Source organism: Ambystoma mexicanum, chromosome 2p (genome assembly GCF_040938575.1).
Source record: "Ambystoma mexicanum isolate Mex_15411 chromosome 2p, UKY_AmexF1_1, whole genome shotgun sequence".
NCBI classification, from domain to species: Eukaryota; Metazoa; Chordata; class Amphibia; order Caudata; family Ambystomatidae; genus Ambystoma; species Ambystoma mexicanum.
The window spans coordinates 411,334,426-411,351,217 of record NC_090923.1 but is presented as its reverse complement, the minus strand read 5'-3'; the positions used below and the strand labels follow the sequence as shown (position 1 = coordinate 411,351,217).

At 47.3% G+C, this 16,792-nt stretch overlaps 1 protein-coding gene across 1 annotated transcript in view; it reads right to left on the bottom strand.

The window, feature by feature from the left end:
* Nucleotides 1-348: 348 nt before the first annotated feature.
* Nucleotides 349-16,792, bottom strand: part of FAM3D (FAM3 metabolism regulating signaling molecule D) — a 550,272-nt gene continuing 533,828 nt past the window's right edge. The window contains exon 11 of the mRNA XM_069643754.1: nt 349-650. Coding sequence (XP_069499855.1) covers nt 561-650 — 90 coding nt within the window. The 3' untranslated portion in view covers nt 349-560. The remainder of the gene's footprint in view (nt 651-16,792) is intronic.

The following is a 16,792-nucleotide window of genomic DNA, read 5'->3' as shown; positions in this document are numbered from 1 at the left end:
CTTGTTCTTTATACTATCCTGTACCAGGTGCCCATCCCTTTGGGGCAACGCACTGCGGCTGTGTGCTGCTCTAGCTGGTTCCCCTGCCTCTTGTGCTGCCCTGTGGTTATTGTTCACTCTGGGACTGTACTTGCAAATTGCATTATTAGAGAACTATTCTGTGGAGGATTAGTGTCTACTTTACAGGGTTTCTCTTTGTGTATATTCTTGTTAGCAATCTGTTATGACAAGCAATCTGTTAGGAGATGAATGCTGGCAGATTTCATGTAGAATTTCTCATAAAATGAAATAATTAAAAACCATGTCTGGAATCTGAAACGGAAATAATAAACAAACAAACACAGCATAGATGGTACACGTCTGATTTTTCTTTTAATAAATAAAAATATATATTCACACCACCAGCTTTATGGAATTTCATCGTAAACTATGATGACTTCTGTGTAAAACTACTTTCCATTGGAAACAGCTGCACCCGCCATTTTCAAAACGAGTTGTTGTGAGACACACTGCATCTCTTCTCCCTCGTAAGCAACAAACCACCGATAATTCGCATGAGATTAGGCCAGCTTCCTTGGTATGCAACCCTCCATTTCCAAAACTTCAGGCCAGCCATCATATTTGTTTGTCTCTTTGTCATTTGTCAGGTGCTGTGAAAAACAAATCATATATGGTGGTGTTTTTAGCATTTGCTCCAAGACGTAAAAACCCAAAAACCCAATTCCTTCCAAACGCCACATAGCTGATGATCTTACATTGTTGTTGTTTCTTTTTTTTTAAAGTCCACCCAACAAATTACATAGACGCAATGGCAGATAGTTTATGCAATGAAATCTAAAACCAGCTATACGTCAGAATAAATAGCACATCTTCCAGGGCCTAATCACAGTCACGCCTGACAGTGTCATACCATGGGACCACTGGAATACACCACACCGAAGAAAGCAGCCATTATCACCCTCATTATAGGTTTATAAGAAAGAAGGAAATACAGCGCTTTGTAAATAACTTTACCCAATGTGACATTACTGTAAATTCACCTCATAATGAAACATTTGCGTAATTCTGGAAATCCCCATCTATTATTTTTAAATGTTGTTATCCATTGCTACTGTTATTTTCAGGAAAGCCACTTTAAAACAAAAAAAAGACCACAGCCAACATTGGAAGTAAACTGTGACCTCGAAATATGGCAGGAATGATTGCATGTGCTCATTCCAACACGCCCCTAATTGGATGGAGGTAAACACTGGCAGCATTTTAAATACAGCCAATAAACTGAGGGTCACGTGCCAAAAACAAAACAGCGACAAAAAGTCTCCTTGATTACTGCGGGGACCACTGCTTCCTGTGTCCCATCGAATCTGTCAAGCTACACGTATTTACCGGCGTGGAAATCCGCCAGGTTTTAACAATCTACCCATCAAAGTTTGATTTATAAATATACCACCTTATGGCTGACCCTTTTTTAGTGCCGTATTCTTGGTGACTAGACAGTTCACCCGATGATAGTGAGCTCATTCGGAGAGTGTGTGTGGGTTTACATAACTCGAATTACATTGTACGCCTATTTGGGAGACAAACTATAACCAAGAAAATGATGCAACCAAAACCATGTGATGGGTAGGATTTGAACTAATTCTAACCACTAAAAATGTTCTGGGCAACCTTCCACTACACTGTTTTTTATTACATCTGCACAAGCAATATGCAAATTGGTCTGGTACTGCCACCAACGAGACACATCCAACCCAAAATAGTAGGCTATGTCCCCCCTCGGCACAGAAATAAAAGCAACCAAAGACATGTTTTGGCCTTACTGGGCCTCATCACTGAGGTGAACATTGGCATCCTATGGAGCAGTAATCAAGGGACCCTCCATCACGTACAGCCATAATGCTAGCACCGGATCACCTGCTCCATGAAAAGATGGCAGGTGCCATTCGAGCCTCCACCAGCAGCCTCCCCAACTCGCTGGTTGGCACGCGTTGAAGCGCTTTGATTGGCAACCTCCCAGTTCATCCAGGAATACTGACAAGCCGGTAGGTGAATCCAACCTCAAACCAAGGCCTGCTTCTAAGGCCATCATCTGTCTCTACACAGGCTCCAGAAGTCCTCACCGGCACAACGGAGGATCGGAGCTGCAACAACACATTACACTGCCTGCATAAGGACGCTACCATAATGCCGGCCCCGGTGCACCCGTTCGCTGCAAAGATGGCCGATGCCATCCCAGCCTCTTCTAGCAGTCTTCCCGACTCGCTGGTTGGCCCGTGATTGAAGCGCTTTGATTGGCCACCTTCCAGTTCATCCAGGAAGTTATCCTAAGGCCTGTTCCTAAGGCCATCGCCTGTCTCTGTCTGTCTGGCCTGAATGGTCTGAACCGGTCCGCAATCCATTCCCAAGTTAAGCACATGCATACCGGAGCCCTCTTCGCATGCACTGTGCTGTTAGTCTCCATTACTACGCCACCCCCATTCCGTGCCACCTACCAGCAAGCCCAGTGCAGCTGCCCCAGCTCTTGGGCCTGCTTTCTCACAGCAAATTCTCTCCCATAAATCTCTTCCTCAACATTAGGCCATCCAGGTCCCTACCTCCTCTCACCTGCCCTCACCAGACACCTCACCACCCCTTGAACTGGCCAACCACCTTAATAATTCTCACTATACTCCCATTTTCAGCACTGCCACATACCCATGCACATGTCCCAACAGAACCAGTCAGCTCTCCACATGCACACACGTACCCAGGTCACCATCGGCCCTGCCTGCATTCACCAATACCCGCAACATTCATCTTTGCACACACACTCTTACCTCCTGCCCCATACTTAGCGACACTACTGATCCTCTCACCCAAAAACCACTGGATCTCCTCAGATCCTATGACACTCTTGTTGCGCATACACCTCCCCACGCCACTGCATGCCCCACACTTGCACTGCACCCTTATCAAAGCCAGCTCCGTCATCGCACATGCCCGGACATCTTTGACCTTATCTCCACTAATAACTTTGACATCATTACATCACTGAATCCTGGCTCCATAGTACGGCACGTCCAGCACTCTCCATCACCATTCCACCTCATTATGGCATTCTCTGTAGCAACAGATACACAAACAAAGGAGGCGGCATCGCCCTCATCCACAAAGCTTCCATCTCCATCGGTATGAACACCATGGACCCCACTACTATTTGTGAAGTTCTTTCCATCACAATATCACAATCCATTACCACCACCATCACCCTCATTGTCATCTACCACCCATCAGGGCCGACTACCTCCTTCATTCTTTTAGGGTCGTTGCCCCGTCTATGTCACAGTTTGGTATGGTTAGGGAAAGTGCCCCTGACCCACAGTCTGCAGAGTGTTACACAGCCTGGAACCGGGAACCCTCTTCCAGCACCACAGAAACAAAAGGAACAAACACGGGTTAATGTGTGGCTTTAACAGCAGAGAGCGCTGGCGTGGATGTCTAGAACAGCAAGCAATCAAAGGAACAGATGTAGAAGTTTCCACAAGGAAAGGAGAATACTGGAGGGCAGAAGTGCAGGGTACAAGCAGAATTCAGAGGAAGGCAGACCTCTAATGACAAGAACAAGGCAGCAAGGAAGAGCAATTAGAGCAAGAGCAGAACTGGAACAGAAAAAGGACAAGGAGCGTCTCTCTCGCACAGGAAGAGATAACGACGCAGAGAGTGGAGTTGTGTCGCAATATATGCGGCAAGGAGGGGCTATCCCTCAAAACGGTCACCATGGCAATCCCCCGTAAAAAGTCAGATCTATCGCTCAATCGCACCTCATCCAACATGGCGGCGCTCATAGGGGGACACCGGGGATTGACACCACGCTGTAACAGGCCTGGGGAGAGCAGATCATGGAGCTGCCAGCAGGCTCTCCATGGTAGGCAAGCACGATGTTGCAAGTCCAGCGGCATCGTGACATGCTGCCCACCCCCCAAAGGCTAGACGAGGCACCAAGGTGGCTTCAAGGGAAATCGCAAATGAAAACGATAAACCAACCGGGGAAAGTCGTCCATGACATATATGTGAATCACAGATGTCAGCCATCTTATTTTCCGGAGCATCAGACTGCACCACAGGGCCAGGATGAGGAAGTGTGCACCCAAACCGATCAGGTCGATAGGGCTTGAGCAAAAAACATGGAAAACAGGATGCAGTTTCCAGGAGGCAGGCAAAGTAAGGCAAAACGCGACTGCAGATATCCGATGGGTGATGTGGAAGGGTCCAGCATAACGAGAAGCCGATTTCCAGGGAACATTGCGCAAGAGAAGATGTTTTGTTTTGTGGCGAGCCAAACTCTATCCCCTGGCTGGTAAGCCGGTTCCTGGGATCGGCGGATGTCTGCAGAGTCCTTCATAGACTGTTTGGAAGATCGGAAATGGTCAATCGCGTTACGATGGATTTCTTGCAGACATAGCACCAGATCATTGCTAGACTGTACTGTAGTGGACCAAGATTTATCGAGGAAACAGGAAGAACCACCAGATGATAACCCATGCAACAGTAGAATGGACTAATTCCTGTGGCAGTATGTACCGAGTTGTTTTAGGTGACTTCCACTGTAACAAAGTAGTCCTTCCAGTCGGTTAGCATACCACTAATGTAGCAACATAAGTACTGTTCTAAGGTTTGGTTCGTCTGTTCTGTTTGCCCATTAGTCTGGGGATGGTATCCAGAACTGAAGGCAGCAATAATGCCTATAAGCTTGCACAAGGAAGTGAAGAAACGAGACGTGAACTGGGAGCCGCGATCAGTGATGATCTTCCACGGAAGGTCCATGAAAATGGAACACATGCTGAAAGAAGGAGTTAGCCGTAGTTATAGAGGTGGGTAGGCCTGACAGCGGGATCAAATGAGCCATCTTGGAGAAACAATCTACTATGACCATGATACACGTACACCCATCAGCCAAAGGGAAATCCACAATGAAGTCAGCCAATATGGTATGCCAAGGACAGGGAGGTACTTCCAGAGGCTACAAAAGTCCAACATGCAGGTATGTATGGGCTTGGACTGGGCACAAATGGAACATGATCGCACATACTCCTTGACAGAGCACAAAGAGGGCCACCAGAATTGACGCCGGATAAGTTCACGGGTGGGCCGCAACCCAGAGTGTCCTGCCAGTCGTGCATCTGTTTAGGACCTACCATTGATGATCTTCATGCGGGAGAAACCCCAGACGGAAGAACAATCCATCCCTTATGACATTGTCCTGGGATTGCAGAAGGGTAGCGACACGAGGATCGATGGTAATGGCAGTCTTGACTTGTTCCAACAGTGGCTGTAAATGCGGTCAGAAAGTGCTTCACAGGAGACAAAACATACCCAGAAGGCTCCAGGGCCTCGTCGCGTTGTAATGAGCAAGAAAAGGCATCTGCTTTCTTGTTCTGGGACACTGGTATGCACGTAACAAAGAAGTCGCACTGCAAGAAGAAAAAGGCCCAACGCGCTGGCCGTCTGTTCCTACACTGTAGTGTTTGTAGATATTGCAGGTTTCAGTAATCAGTCCGGACCTCTACTGCATAGGGTCTCACCAGGAGATGTTGACGCCATTCCTCAAAGGCAGGCTTTATAGCCAAGAGTTCTTTCTCTATTATAGAGTAGTTGCGTTCAGAGGTGGTCAACTTACCGGAATAGTAAGCCACAGGCATCTCAGCAGAGGTGTTAGGATCTGATTGCAGCAGGACTGCTCCAAGTGCTTGGTCAGACGCATCGGTCACCACGATGTAGGGCTGAGTGTTATTAGGATGGCGTAAAACCAGCGCAGACGTGATGGCGTCTTTCAGGCACAGAATACCCCGGCTGCTCCCTTAGTCCATTGGAACTTGCATTTGGTGGAAGTCAGACAGGTCAATTCTCGGGTAAGCTCGGAAAAGTTTTCAATGAAACCCCGATAGGAGTTTGCAATCCCCATTAAACCTCTGCAAGGGCCTGAGGCCATGTCGTATGATCCAGTCCATTATGGCCTTGACCTTTTTAGGATCCATGTACACCCCTTCGGGACTGATAATGTACTCTAGGAATTCCATACCAGATACAGGAAATTGGCACTTCTGAAACTTAACGTACAGGTGATGTTCATGTCAATGTTTCAGTACTTCACTGATGTGTTGAACATGTGATTCCAGATATGGGGAAAAAACAAGGATATCGTCCAAATACACTCATACCAAACAGCCAACCAGATCCGAGAAGATAAGGTCCATGAATCTCTGGAAGGCTGTGGGGGCGTTGCACAGTCCAAAAAGCATCACCTTGTATTCGAAGTGCCCAAACAGTGTTTTGAAAGCAGTCTTCCACTCGTGGCATGGGCGAATACGGAGCAAGTGATAAGCTCCCCACATGTTGAGTTTGGCAAAGAGATGTGCGTCAAGCAGAGAGTCTAGTATGTCAGAAATCAGGGGAAGTGGATACCGATCCTTCGGGGTGATGTTGTTTAGTGAGCAATAATCCATACAGGGGCCGAGGGTCCCCACCTTCTTGGGTACAAAAAACAGAGGAGATCCCAGTGGGGATTTAGAGGGAGTGATGTAGATTTGTTCCAAACACTCCTTGAGGTACCTCTTGAGTTCCGTCCTTTCGACCCCCGTAAGGGAGTTTATCCGACTGTTGGACACCACCGCATCTGGTATCAGCTTGATCTCACAGTCAAAACTCTGGTTCCACAGTAATTAAGAGCGATCAGGCTCCTAGAAAAACTCATGGTACTGCTGATATTCCGAAGGCAAGGCTAGGCAAGACATGCGTTGGACAGTAGAACTCTCTTCCTTACGAAGGCCTGGGATGGCTTCTGGGGAACAACAAGGTGGTAAACAACAGTGCGTGGTGCCGTAGTCGGATGAGAGGTTCACGACCTGGGTTCTACAATTGATCAAAGGATTATCGGTCATGAGCCAGGGTTTTTCCCAAAACCAAGTTATATACCAGTGATTTGATTAAATCAAAACAGAGGCACTCGTGTTGTTCCAGCGCAAACCCAGGGCTGCAGTGTTTAGCTCGATATGTACATAGATGTACAGTCGCTCACTTGGAACTCAGTACTGTGTTCCTTGATCTGTGTGTGGATCTGGTGCCTCTGAACAAACATGCTGTCTATGTAATTGCCAGATGCACCACAATCCACTAAAGCGGGTATGGTACTGGACTCTTCCGGCCAACAGGCCTTTGATTAAGAACAACGGGGTTGGTGGCATAAGAGCCCCTGGTTCCTTGGGAGATTGAAATTGAGGTAAGATGACGCCGACCGACTGCTCCCTACCAGATGGCGGGCCTGCTACTTTTCCTTCGACCGGGAAGGATGCACTGGACATGTACCCAAAAAGTTCCCGGAAGCACCATAATAGAAGCACAGACGGTTGACTCTTGGCGCTGACGTTTGGCTTCGGTCAATGGAACCCTCAATGTGCCTATCTGCATTGGTTCAGTTGTTTCCCCTGATGCAGCTGTAGGACTTGGACCAACAGTAGGAATAGATACCCGGATCATTGTCCGTTCGGTTCGCCTGCGTTTAGCTTGTCGCTCTGCTAAGAGGTGATCAATCCAGATTACCTGATCAAGAAGCCCTTCCAAGGTCATTTCTTCAGGGGTATGAACCAATTCACCCATATATATTCGTCCAGTAACCCTTTAGGGAATAACATGAGTTGCATGATTTCCAGCCCCAAGGAATCATGAGCCAGTTGGGTTCCTTGTCTCAGTTCCAATAACTGGTTCTGGGTGGAAGCCGCCTGATTAGCCGTTTTGAATACCTCCAGAAAAGCTTTTTCTAAGCCAGCGCAGTCGTTAAGTAATGGGCTATGTCAAGAGGCGAGAGGTACTGCCTATGCAAGAGCATTGCCAGTAAGATGGCTAACAGTGTAGCCGATCTTGGCTTTATCAGACACAAAGTGGGTGGGAAGGAGCATGAACTTGGTGAACTTCCTAGGGTCTACATCATATTTCATGGCTCTCGACTGACCAACCACTGACTCAGAAAAGGCCACCGTTGTGGCACCAGATAAGGCGTCCCTTAAATGGGCGTTCTCAGCCCACAGGGCACCCACCTCCACCCGAATTGCCTGTTATTCTGTCTGTACCTCCTGTAGCACCTCCATGTCTGGTTTGACGGACCGGGAAAGGTGTCTTAATCTGTCGAGCAGTGTCCCCCAGGAATCCATCACACCTGAACTCTTCATTCATTTAGGGTCCAGGTTCCACAGTGTCCCGTCTATGTCACAGCATGATATGGTTAGAGAAAGAGCCCCCGGCTCGCAGTCTGCAGAGCGTAACACAGCCGGTAACCCTCTTTGAGCACCACAGAAAGAAAAGGAACAGCCACAGGTTAATGTGTGGCACGAACAACAGGGTGTCTCTGGCGTGGATGTCCAGAACAGCAAGCAATCAAAGGAACAGATATAGAAGGTTACACAAGATAAGGAGAATACTGGAGGGCAGAAGCGCAGGGCGCAAGTAGAATTCTGTCTAATGACAAGAACAAGGCAGCAAGGAAGAGCAATTAGAGCAAGAGCAGAACAGGAACAGAACAAGGAGCGCCTTTCTCGCACAGGAAGACATTGAGATGCACAGAGTGTGGCATCGCCTCGCAATATATGCAGGCTATCCCTCAAAACGGTCACCATAGCAATCCCCCCTAAACAAGCAGATTGAGCATGCGCAAAACCTGGTCTCGGGTCTACCATGCATGCGCACCTCATCCAACATGGCGGCTCCCATAGGGGGACGCCAAAGAGTGACACCACGCTGTAACAGGCCTGGGGAGAGCAGATCAAGGAGCTGCCAGCGGGCTCTCTATGGCAGCTACGCACCATGTTGCAAGGCCAGCAGAGTCATGACACTGTGAAAAACCTGAGATTGTTTCATGAATCAGTCCCCAGGGATCCCTTATTCGGGTGACATGGGAAGGGCCATCACTACTGGTACCCGATCCTGGGGGTGGACAAGAGAGGCAGTATCTCCTGGGTAGGGGGTCCTTAGGGAGTAGGGAGGAGACACCCAAAGGTGAGACTTGGTATCCCCTATTTCCTGACTGTTATTTACCCCTTATCCCCTCTACCTTTATGGGATACTACAACTCCCATATGGAGCCTCCTTTCCTTATCAGCCCAAATGCTGATACGAGGAAGACTGAGACTAGGAAGATTACCACTAGTAACATGTACTGTCTTTGTCCCACTAATAAGGTCAGGCAGGGTCAGGCACTCGGTCACAATCACAAACACCTAAAACTCATTGACATTCTTCCAAGCTATAAAAGGTGGAGCACAGAAAGACGCAGAGAGCGAGGCAGGGTACAAGAAGGAAGACAAGCTGGATGGCGAGAAGGAGGAGCAGCTGCCGAGAACCAGGCCAAGGAGAACGGGACGTTTACAGGCTGAAAGTTGAGGCAGGAGAAAGCATGGAGACGGAGCCGTGTCTCCAAGGAGCCAGGATAGTTCAGAGAAGGGAGCCTGTGGGGCTGGCTAGTCCCTTTCCTCCATGTGCCAGCAAACTGCCTGTTTGCTTCTCTGGCCGCGAGGCTGCCCGGGAGTGGCTGAGGGGCAGGTGGGCAAGACCCTGGCCTTGATGAGCGGAAAGCAACGGACGTGGGAAAGCAATCACAGCCAGTGAGTTCCAAGAAAGGGGGAGCCCGGTTTGTGATACGCGTGATTGTAGAAGGCTACAGTGTTACACGCAAGCCTACGCATTAAAGGATAAAGAAATTGAACTGAAAGTTTTAATGTTTTTGGCCAACGAGGGAGCCGGTGAGGAACAAATAAACGGAGCAGTGCTGTCTGAGAAGGCACGTTGTTAAACTCTTCTTGAAAGATATTAGAACAGTGAATAATGAAAGCGAAATGTGTTGAAAGCCATTGAAGGGAAGGGCAATGTGGGAAAAAGAGCGTGCAGAGATCCCGAAAGGCTAATATGAAAGTGAATGGATAGTGTTCTGAAACTAGGAACAGAGTACAAGAGGCACAGGCATTAACAAACCAACCCTATTGTCAGTGTGGTGCGAATACTGTGTAGTTGCGAAGGTCTCTGGCAAGGTGATAATAATAAGGACACTGCTGTCAGAGTGGTCACGCATGGGGGTGATAATACTATGCGGATGCAAAGTTCTATGACAGGTGGACATTGTGAAAGAGAAGTACAAAGTTTGGGGAAGAGAGTTCTCCCCGAGATCTATGAAGCGAAGCTGTTAGTTGGAAAGTGTTTTAGCAATGTTTAAGTGTTTGAAGACAGGGAAGGGCCACCTGTGAAAATAACTGAGAAGGAACTTTGTGAATATCTGTTTGTTTGACAAGTGTGAAACCAGGTGAGGGAAGCCCGAAAGAATCAATTGAAGAGAACTGTGATGCATATTGAACTGACATTGAAATAGGCGAGCGAAGCCTAACAGATTTATGGGAAATCTTTAAACTGTGCATACTACCCACCTTGAAGGAACTTTGTAAGAACCCCATTGAACTGAACTTGGGAAAGGGAGTGGTGAGCCACTTTCATAGCCATTGTGGCATTCTTTTGATACACTGTTATTTTCATACATTTTCCCAACACTTAGTTATTGTGAAACATAAGGGCAAGTATAGGTTTCTGACACAGACTTTTTCCTTTGATTGACTGACTGACATGAACTACTTTATTTACTTTGATGGTCGAGACTACTCCCATTATATAATTATGGCCAGGTAGGAAGTCTCCAACCCCAGTCAAACTTAATAAAGGTGTTGAAACTTGTATCCTTGTGTCTGTGTGCTTACTTGTGATACCATGCCTGCCTCACACCACGCACAACCAAGGACGCACACTTAACTGGCTCCTTGATCACAATTGCAACACCACAGCTCTCTCGAATACGCCCTGCTCATGGACGGATCACCACAACATCACCTTTTCCATCCCTACCAACTCCCTGACACAGATCACCCAGTCCCCTCCCCACCACCACCTTATGCTGTACCCACAACGTAACGAGTGAGCGACTGCGACTACTACTCAACACCTTACTCGTCCTTCCAGCCCCCACAACTCCAATATCAATGCTTTAGTGGATAACTGCAACTCTATTATAAACCACCGTCAACGCCCTTGCACCCCTCAAGGAACATAAGGCCAAATTGCCCAGACAACCCAACTCCTGGTACATCCCTTCCCTTCAAGCGATGCACACAAAAAAGCAAGTTATCGAAGCTGAATGGTGCAAGTCCTCTTCCAATTCGAACAAAACCTTTTTCTCTTCCATTGTCAGAGAATACAAGCTAGCCATTCAGACGGCCCAAGCTATCATCTACAACACATGAATTGCTGCTTCCAGCTCGAATTCCTGTGAGCTCTTCACCATTTTATGGGTATTAGAAACACCTGCAGTCCCTCCTGACACCATTGTCAGGAACAACGCTTGTGTGGAGCAATACAATATACCCTCACAGGCAAAATCTCACTTCTCAAAATAAAATAAAATCTAAACAATCTAGCATCAGCGCCACCCCCAACCCTCAAATGCAAATGCATCCAACGATCCACTCCGCAGCCCACCCTTTGAATTCCACTCCACAATGTAAAATGAAGTCACTCACATTCTGCGCAGACTCCAACCCTCTTGCTGCAAAGGCGACATCTGTCCAGAACCACTCGTTAAGGACTGTGCAGGCAACGTACTGCCTCTCATCACCACCATCATCAATACCTCCTTCTCTTCCTGCCCTGCCTCTGCTGTCCCTTAGGAAGCCTGGATCACACCACTTCTCAAAAAACCTTCTCATGACCCCTCCCGTCGCCACTGTCCGGTTCCTACTCAAAAACAATAACGAGTTGCCTGCGTACAATGTCAACAATATCTAGATGAATACCACATCCTCAGCCTCCTACAATCCGGCTTCCGCCCCGTATATGGCAGCAAATCAGCTAGATGACAGCAGAGACTCGGGTTACCAGGCCCTCGTTTTGCTCCTCGACCCATCGTCTCCCTTCAACTTGTCGACCTCTCTGCCCTCTGGCATCATCTCGCCACTTCTCCCCTGGAGCCACTTGTTGGGTCGCTTTGTTCCTGGCGGACCGTACCTCTAGGGTCTTCTCGCGTGAAGCCTCTGCCACTCCTACCCTGATCTCCTGTAGAGTACACCCAGGATCCTGTCTCTCCCCTACCCCCTATAACTTCTACACAAAGACCCTCTTTGACCATCTGGACTCCCTAGGCATCTCATACACCAACAATGCAGATGACACCCAGATTCTCTTCCCTCTCTCTGGGAACTACCTCCAGGACAGTACGAATCTGAATACAGTCTATGAAATCATTCAGGCAAGCATGGCTTCCCACCTCCTCTGCCTTAACGACGACAAGACAGAAATCCTTCTAGTAGGAAACACCTCTTGCCTTGCAAAACTGCACTCAGCCTATCAATCATTCTCCATTAATGGCCATATCATCCCCGTATCCCCCTCTGTAAAAACACTGGGTATGTTGCGCCAGGTCAGCGCCATCGCCACTTGCGCTCCCCATGACGCCAAAGTCATCATTGCGAGCAAGCCCTTCCCCTATTTGGATAACCGCCTCACCATTGCACAAGCCATTATAGGGTCAAAATTCGATTACTGCAATTAGTTCTTCTGCTGAAACTTCAAAAAGAACCTCAACAAACTCCAAACCATTAAAAACAACGCGCTCCATTCAGCCCTCAACCTAGGTAAACATGACCATGTCTATGAAGCAAGAAAAAAAAAACACTGGCTTCCTGTCAAAGAGAGGATTGCATTTAAAGTTCTAACCATTGCTCATCGCTGCCTCAGACACTGCTCCATTGTACCTATACTATAGGCTTATGAAAACCTGCTCCTCCAGACCAACCCAGACCATCAACAGCCACAGCCTGACCGTCCCCAGGTTCAAGTAAACCAAAGCTGCAGGCACCAGCCTCCCTGTCATGGCCTCCACACTCTGAAATGCACTTCCTCCCTCCTTACATTCAGAACCATCCTACCACGCCTTCAGAAAAAACTTGGAGACCTGGCTCCTTTGCTAACTTTTTTCCCACCCTGCATCCTTGATGAACTCTGCCCTGCCTACAACCAGCGCCTAGATGCCCATGGGTTTTGTGCGCTTCTGCAAATGTAAAAATAAATAAATAAATAACCTGATGGGTGGAAGGATTTGGATTAATCCTTACCACTGTAAGTGCTCTGGAAAAACTTCCAGATCACCATTGTTTCACCTCCATGTGTCACTGTGCTTAGTAACCCAAGCTGTGCTTCACTGCTGATGACCAATGAGGCTGAAACATGCCTGAGATTGCTTGTGGTCTCGGACAGAAAAGGATGTGATGTAGAAGTTTGGGTTGGACTGCTTCTTTTGGAGTGGGACCAAGTCTGATTTCCATATTGTTATTTACCTTCTGCAATGCCGTCAGGGAGGTCTAAAACAATGATCTGGAGGGTCGCCCATAGCAATGCCAATGGTTATGATTAATTTGAAAATTTGCAGTAATTGTAGATGAGGGGCCAAATTTGACCCTCATTTCCCCCGCACGAATCTCGACATGAAAAATAGAGAAACGATAGATTTGCCTCGCGCTTAGACCCATCACACCAATCATCGATGTAATTTAGGTGTGAAAAAGGTATCTCTTAGACAACCGTTCAGGCCGTACCCAATTGATGATTTGGACGACATGGAGTTGACTTCAATCGATCAGGTCGAACCAGAAACCAACAATGTCTTCACGGACATCATGACGCAGCCACGCTTATACAAGAGGTACATATTCATCCATTCACGAAGCTACAAGGGCCCATACTAGTTTATTGCATATAGTCACGAAGCACATGCTTATGACCCACTTAGGGAGAGGACGAACGCACATGCATATTCCTATATTCATATCACTTGCCAAAGCTGAAACCGGAAGATGCAGAATAATTCATATATTTGGCTTGCATAGGGTTAAACTACTACTAACATGGATAAGGCATAAGGGACACTATATAAGTCAAAGGTCATCAGACCCAGCAAGAGAGGAGACAAGTTTGAGAAACACAGATAAGCTGAAATGATTGTTGCAGCTTGAGGCAAGCAGAAACAGGACACCCAGCCAAGGACAAAGGGGAAGCAGGAAAATTCCAGCTACCAAGATAGTGAGCCACCTGCAGAAATTCAGGCTAAAGTCCTCATAATTACAGATGAGAGGGCTTCATTTTGTGGTCTCAGCACACGCGACTCGTCAGAGAAGACTGTTCCCAAAGAACCAGAGAAAAGATGATACAAGTGTTGCCCATGTTTCGCTAACTGACTGCACTCACACAGGCTTGGGTGATCAGAGAATAACAACATTAGATAACATACATGTTATTTGTCATTACCTTGAAGAGGTACATTCAGTCTGAGTACTACCTGCGCTCCCAGCGTTGGGGGGGACATACACTGTCCAATCCAAATTCACCTTTAGCATGGGGATATCATTTGTTGCAAGAGCCAATGGTATTTCAACGACCCTGCAACATTGTAGATGGGTGCTCTTAGAGTGGTCCCAGGAGGAGCCACTGAACATGGTTAGCCAATCTCCGAACAAACCTATATATTCATTATATAACTCTTGCCCAAACTGACCAATACAAATGTGCAATATGTTTCCAGGAGGGAACCTGTATTTGTGAAGTCACACTTGAAAAAAAACAGGAGACACATGCTGAGAAGCTGAGAGCTCTGAATGAACTTTGTTTTTCTGATGTAATCCCTGTTTTGTTTGTTTGCTAATAAACAACAGTAACTTTTCCATATGGGTGACTCCTCCGTTCTTGCGGCTGGGAGTTTCTGATGGAAACAAGTGTACTATACTTTTATCTTTATTTATTTATACTTTTATTATTTATTTACGCTACTTACCTTGTACTGCACTTTCCCCCCCCACCTCCTCCCCCTGCACTTTCTCCTTTTCCCCTTCCTCTGCACTTGCGCGATCTGAATGACACCTGGCCTAGTAGGATCGTTTGTCTGTCTTCCCCTTGTTTCCCTCCCTCCCTGCCTCGTCGCGCCTTGAAACACTTGTGTATAGGCGCGTTACAAATACCTTATCATATCATATCATATATCTTGGGTGACTGCTAGAGGACTGCCCGGCCACACAATACACCATCAACCTACAGTTTTGCTAATTTTACACTTGTAGGATCGATATGCTCAGATTTGGGTCCCAAGCCTGCTGTTTATAGACACTGAAGCTACAGTAGACATCTCTGATGATGGTGAATGAGGCTAAAACATGTCAGCGGATGCTTGTCGTCTTGTGGAGAAGAGTTGTAGCCAAGCTGTTTTTGCTGGACAGAGGGTTTTTGGTAGTAAGAAGTCGTCATGCCTGTTCTAACTAGTTTGCGACCGCACCAGCTGAAGTGGGTCGTTGTCTTAGCTCGAACAAAGAAGTGCAGGTACACTTGCATCACTTGCAACCGTCCTTCGCAACTGCCAACCTCTTCATCGCTGATCCAGTCAACGACCAAACTGACCCTTGTGTTCTCTCTGAACTGCATCCTTTGAGTCCTCGCATGGAACCTATTCACCTGCACATCCCGTCCCCTGTTCGACCGGGGGACCGCCACAATCTGCTTCACTTGAGTAATGCTTCGAACCACAGCTCACTTCAGTATGACCCCTCCTTGATGTCTGCTTGCTACTGGACGTCCATGATTGCTGCATCACAAACTGACTCAAAGTCCAGAGACTCTGAGAGGCCTGGTTTGCCGTTGTTGAACCGCCAAGACACTGCAAATGGTAGTATTGCCTAATAACTACCCCCTAGTGCATTTTGGGCCTGGGAAACTGGGTAGGTCACATTATTCCAATTTTTGCAACCTAAGAACTTATCCTTTTAAGCACTGTGTTTTTATTGCCTTTCATCCCCCTGTCTCATTGCCATAAGAGTATTTGCAAGCGTACCTGTGCCCATCCATCTTCCAGCCGATTCGCTAGATTAAGAAGAGTTATTGTTACATTTCTTAGGCCTTAATAATGCATGGATGTTAATTTAACATCCTACCTGGTACCTGGTTTCCGAGAGTGCTGTGGACCATGGTTCTGACTTAGGGGTGGATGCCTATGCACTGTCCACCCTAGCCTACTGTCATCCACCTGATATTAGAGAAAGGTGCGGTGAGAATACAACGAGGGGTGAGGGTTGTGTTGGTTAGTTTGTGGGACAATAGTGAAAACGCTCCCTGTATAGTTCCTCTAGGATGCACTGTGGGAATAAAGTGAACAGCTTAGTATTCCCAGCCTACTTTGGCCTCCAACTCTCCTCCAGAACCCCCCGATCGCTCAATATGTACTTGTGTGGTGGATGGAGAGAACCAGGAGGGAATCAAAACTATAAGAAACCAAGTCTAGGAGAAGTTCTCGTCACTCCTCTACTGGCCGTTTTAGTGGTGGTTAAACATAACCCCACCTTCTCCCTGACCTTGGTCAATGTGTTTTTCCTGTATCTGCAAACTGAATTGACCTGGAGGTGAAATGTTTGTTTGTCTCTTAATTTCTCTGTTCTGTTGTTGTTCTAATCATTTCCTTTGCAGGTACGGGACACAAACTGCTGATGGGTCCTCAGATTCAGTAAGTCAATCTTAATATTAGCAGGTCTCGGGGTGTTAAGCACAGCAGGGTGAGAAGTAACCTGAATATCCACTTTGTCCTAGGATGAACAGCACAGCAAACAAGGTGTGGAGTCCAGGATATGGAAGGCAACTCCACTACGTACTCTCAGATAATCTCTACCGGCTCATTCTTCTCCTCAGGAATGCTCTTATG